We start from the raw sequence: 5,057 nt of genomic DNA on the forward strand, positions 1-5,057 counted from the left end.
CAGGACCCCCCAGCCCGGCCGGGTCACGCTGCGGCCCAGGGGTGCCACGGGGCGCGTTTGCACGAGGGTCGCGTTGGCACGGGGACGGGTGGCAGTGTCGCATTGGCACCAGGGTCGCGCTGGCACGGGGACAGCGGGGTCGCGCTGGCTCGGGGCCGGGTCACACGTGCCCCAGGGCTGTGCCGGGCTGCGGCTGTGTTTGCACAGGGCTGGGGCGCACCCGCACCGCGCTGGGGCTGCACCACGGCCGTGTTTGCTCAGGGACGGGGCTCGGCTGCACCTCCTCGGCGCGGGCACGGGGACATTGGCGCGGGGGTCCCCTTGGCACCGGGGGCGTCATTGTGTTTGCGCGGTCCCGGGGCGCGTTTGCAGCAGGGCTGTGCTTGCACCACTGTCGCGTTTGCACGGGGACTGTGGCGTTGGCACGGGGATGGTCACACTGGCGCGGGGATGGTCACACTGACGCGGGGAGGGTGGCATTTGCACGGGGACGATGACACTTGCCTGGTGGCCCTGGCCCTGTCCCATCCCTGCCCTGTCCCCACCCTGGCGTGTTCCCGGGGATGTCCCTGCCAACCCCCCACCCCCCCCATGCCAGCCCCCCCCTCCTCCCTGCCCGGAGCTTGTGCCGTGGCTCGGGGATGGTGACACTTTGACTGCGTCGGTGACACTGGCAGGGGCATGGCCACATTGGCACGGGGTCAGTGACACTTGCACGGGGATGGTGACACTGGCACCGGGTCGCTAGCACTGGCACGGGGATGGTCGAATTGGCACGAGGTTGGTGACACTTTCCTGGGGTCGGTGACACTTTGACGGGGATGGTGATATTGGCGTGGGGTCGGTGACGCTGGCACGGAGACGGTGACACTGGCACCGGGCCGGTGACGCCGGCACAGGGATGGTCAAATTGGCGCGGGGTCGGTGACACTTCCGCGGGGTCGGTGGCACTACCGGGGTCGGTGGCACTGCCGGGGTCGGTGACCGTGGCCCGGGGCTGGTCCCGGTGCCCGGCGCTGTCCGTGGTGCTGCCCCCGCGCCGCCGCCTCCCGCCGGCAGAGGGAGCCCCTCGGGGTGGGGGGGTGGGTGCGATGAGCTGGGGGGGTCTCAGCGGCCGGACCCACCCGTGCAGTGACCCACACCCCCCGCTCCCGCCCCCCCGGCCCCGCAGCCGGGCGGCCCTGGCAGGGTGGCCCTTGCCCCGCTGCCATCCCTCGGCTCCAGGGGTGGCACTGCTGCCCGGGCGTCCCAGCGAGGGGCTGTGGGGGAGTTCTCCTCTCCCCCAGGAAGCGCCATGGGCCCCCCCGGACCCTCTCGCACCACCTAGACGTGTCTGCAGCCAGCACCACCACCCCACCCCCGGGTAAGCCCCCGTGGAGTGCCCCCCCCACCCAAGGGTGTTCGTCCCCAGTGGGGTGATGGGCACCCACAGCCCCCGTCTCCCCAGGGCAGCAGGATGGCCCAGCAGCGCCACGCCGTGCCCCCGCCGCTCAAGGTAGGTGTCATTGGGGTGGGGGGCACCCAACCAGCACCCATGGGAGCCAGCATGGCCATCGCCCACCCCAGCAGCCCTGGGTGCCGCTGTGGCCATCACTCGCCCCTTGTCTTGCAGACGGAGGAGGATTACATCCCCTACCCCAGCGTGCATGAGGTACAGCACCCACCCCTCCAGACAGGGGGGCGATGGATGATGGGGGGTGGAGGGTGGGGTGCCCAGAGCACCCACCGTGGCATTGGGTGCAGGTGCTGGGCCGGGAGGGGCCGTTCCCCCTCATCCTCCTGCCGCAGTTCGGGGGTTACTGGATCGAGGGCACCAACCACCAGCTGAGCGGGGCCCCCGACTCGCCCCCCACCCCGGCCCCCGGCACGCGGGTAAAGCTGGAGGGCAACCACACGGCCAAGATCTACCGCAAGCACTTCCTGGGCAAGGTGAGGCCCTGGGGGCTGCAGGGCTGGGGTCTGGGGGTGGAGGGATCACCCCACGGGTGTGGGTGGGCATGGGTGTGGTCATGGAGACCACGTGGACATGGATGCTCGTGCATGTGGGTGCTCATAGACATGGGTGTGGGTATCCATGGGGCTGGGAACCCCATGACATGGGTGCTCATAGACATGGGTGTGGGTATCCATGGGGCTGGGAACCCCATGACATGGGTGCTCGTGGATGTGGGTGTGGGTATCCATGGGGCTGGGAACCCCATGACATGGGTGCTCGTGGATGTGGGTGTGGGTATCCATGGGGCTGGGAACCCCATGACATGGGTGCTCGTGGATGTGGGTGTGGGTATCCATGGGGCTGGGAACCCCATGACATGGGTGCTCGTGGACGTGGGTACTCTCTGGCACGGGTGCTCATGGATGTGGGTGTGTGCTTTTACGGGTGTGGAAGCCCCATAGGACTGGGTGCTCGTGGACTTGGGTGCTCCTGGAGGTGGATGTTGGGTATCCATGGGCACAGGAGCCCCATGGGTGTGGGTGTTTGTGGACGTGGGTGCTCATGAGTGTGGGTATTTATGGGCATGGGTGACCGAGGACCTGGGTGTCCCATGGACATGGGTGCTCCAAGGGGATGGGTGCTCATGGATATGGATATGGATGTGGATGTGGACATGGATATGGGTGCTCAGGGACCTGGGTGAGTGTAGATGTGGATGTCCATGGGCACAGGGAACCTACAAGTGTCTGTAGGATGGGTGGCTGATGGATGTGGGTGCCCCATGGATGAAGGTGCTCTCATGGACACGGATGCTCCATGGGATGGGTGCTCATGGATAATGGTGCTCATGCACATGGGTGGGTGTCCATGGGCACGAGGGACCAACACGTGTCTGTAGGATGGGTGGCTGATGGACGTGGGTGCTCACGGATGATGGTGCTTAAGGACGTGAGTACCCCCTGGAATGGGTGCTGATGGACACGGGTGCCCCGTGGGTGCCCCCCATGAGTGTGCACAGGCACGGGGTCTCCATCAGCATGGGTGCCCACGGTGATTGGGGATGATGATGCTCATGGACATGGGTGCCCCACAGATAACAGTGCCCCATGGACATGGGTGCTGGTGGATGATTGTGCCCATGGACATGGGTGCTCGTGGATGATGATGTCCATGGATATGGGGATAACGATGCCCCATGGATAAGAACGCCCCGTAGACATGGCTGCTCATGGGTGATTGTGCCCAAGGACATGGGTGCTCATGGATAATGGTGCCCCATGGATATGGGTGCTCGTGGATAATGATGCCCCATGGATATGGGTGCCCCATGGAAAAGGATGCCCCATGGACATGGGTGCTCATGGATAACAATGCCCATGGACACGGGTGCCCCATGGACATGGGTGCCCCATGGACATGGGTGCTGGTGGATGACGCTGCTCACAGACTCGGGTGCTCCACCTCCCCGGTGCCCCCCCGTGAGCCCCCGCTGGCACAGCCACGGGTTCTCGGCCCCTCCCCACAGGAGCACTTCAACTACTACTCCCTGGACCCGGCCCTGGGCCACCTCGTCTTCTCCCTCAAGTACGACGAGCAGGAGCACCTCCACCTGCTGCTGCGGTGAGCGGGGTGTGGGGGGCACCCACGGGCGCTGCCTGGGGCGGGGGGTGCCCCCCTGACCCCCTCCTCGCCCTGCAGCACCCGCGCCCGCACCCTGCACGACGTGGTGCCCATCTCCTGCCTGGCCGAGTTCCCCAATGTGGTGCAGATGGCCAAGGTGGGTGTGACCCCCCACACCAACACCCATGGGTGCCCTCCAAACACCCTCGGCAGCACCCATGGGTGCCCCCCCCCGGCCCCCTCGTGGCATCACCCCCCTTCCCACAGCTGGTGTGTGAGGACGTCAACGTGGACCGGTTCTACCCTGTGCTCTACCCCAAGGTAATGGGGCGTGGGGAGGGGGACGCGTGGGCACCCATGGGTGCCCTCCACCCCCAACCTCTGCCCCCTCCCCACCCTGCAGGCCTCCCGCCTCATCCTCGCCTTCGACGAGCACGTGCTCAGCAACCACTTCAAATTTGGGGTCATCTACCAAAAACTGGGGCAGGTACAGCACGGGGTGGGGTGGGTGGGGGTGAGGGGCGTGTCCCAGGTGGGTGCTGACACCCATCCCCACCCTCCCCCAGACCTCGGAGGAGGAGCTTTTCGGCACCACGGAGGAGAGCCCGGCCTTTACCGAATTCCTCGACGTCCTGGGCCAGCGGGTGCAGCTGCGGGACTTCAAAGGGTGTGTGGGGGGCGCTGGGGGGTAAGGGGGGCACCCAGGGGCATTCAGGGTGCCTGTCTCACCCACCCACCCACCCAGGTTCCGGGGGGGGCTGGACGTGACCCACGGGCAGACGGGCAGCGAGTCCGTCTATTGCCACTTCCGCGACAAGGAGATCATGTTCCACGTGTCCACCAAGCTGCCCTACACCGAGGGGGACGCCCAGCAGGTGGGCACCCAGAGCTGCTGGGGGGGCTCTGGGGGGCAGGGGTGTCTGGGACACCCAGGGGTGCTGGGGGGGTAAAAGGGGAGCAAGGGTATGGGGGGAACACATGGGTGCTTGAGAGGGATGGGGGTGAAAGTGGTCCCATGGGTGCATCTGGGGGGGGGGGCATCTGTGGGTGCTGGGGGGGTATGTGTGGGATGCAGAGGACTCCTGGGGCCCCCATGGGTGCTGGGGATTGTCTGTGGGCTATAAAAGCTCCAGGGACACCCATGGGTGCTGAGAGACATCTATGGGATGCCGAGGGCTGGGGGAGCACCCATGGGTGCTGGGGGGCATCTCTGGGATGAAGGACCTTCCATTCCCTTTGGCTTCGTGATGTGATCACCCTCTGTCCCTCATAACCTGCTGTGTCCCCCCCTATCCCTCCATGTCCCCCCTGTCCCCCCCTGTCCCCACAGCTGCAGCGGAAGCGCCACATCGGGAACGACATCGTGGCCATCGTCTTCCAGGACGAGAACACCCCGTTCGTGCCCGACATGATCGCCTCCAACTTCCTCCACGCCTTCGTGGTGGTGCAGCTGGAGCAGGGGGGCACCCAGGGCACCCTCTACAAGGTACCCCCCGCGCCT

At 66.4% G+C, this 5,057-nt stretch overlaps 1 protein-coding gene across 1 annotated transcript in view; it reads left to right on the forward strand.

Moving 5' to 3' along the window:
* Window positions 1–1,116: 1,116 nt before the first annotated feature.
* The window catches only part of RAP1GAP (RAP1 GTPase activating protein), a 10,418-nt gene continuing 6,477 nt past the window's right edge, over window positions 1,117–5,057 (forward strand). The window contains exons 1-11 of the mRNA XM_027908797.1: window positions 1,117–1,356; window positions 1,442–1,495; window positions 1,613–1,651; window positions 1,744–1,929; window positions 3,462–3,556; window positions 3,635–3,713; window positions 3,824–3,877; window positions 3,960–4,043; window positions 4,123–4,223; window positions 4,302–4,431; window positions 4,887–5,042. Of these exons, the coding sequence (XP_027764598.1) occupies window positions 1,457–1,495; window positions 1,613–1,651; window positions 1,744–1,929; window positions 3,462–3,556; window positions 3,635–3,713; window positions 3,824–3,877; window positions 3,960–4,043; window positions 4,123–4,223; window positions 4,302–4,431; window positions 4,887–5,042 (963 nt within the window). The 5' untranslated portion in view covers window positions 1,117–1,356; window positions 1,442–1,456. The remainder of the gene's footprint in view (window positions 1,357–1,441; window positions 1,496–1,612; window positions 1,652–1,743; window positions 1,930–3,461; window positions 3,557–3,634; window positions 3,714–3,823; window positions 3,878–3,959; window positions 4,044–4,122; window positions 4,224–4,301; window positions 4,432–4,886; window positions 5,043–5,057) is intronic.

Source organism: Empidonax traillii, unplaced genomic scaffold (assembly GCF_003031625.1).
Source record: "Empidonax traillii isolate 1590-97213 ecotype Southwest subspecies unplaced genomic scaffold, ASM303162v1 scaffold1842:size151822, whole genome shotgun sequence".
Taxonomy (NCBI): domain Eukaryota; kingdom Metazoa; phylum Chordata; class Aves; order Passeriformes; family Tyrannidae; genus Empidonax; species Empidonax traillii.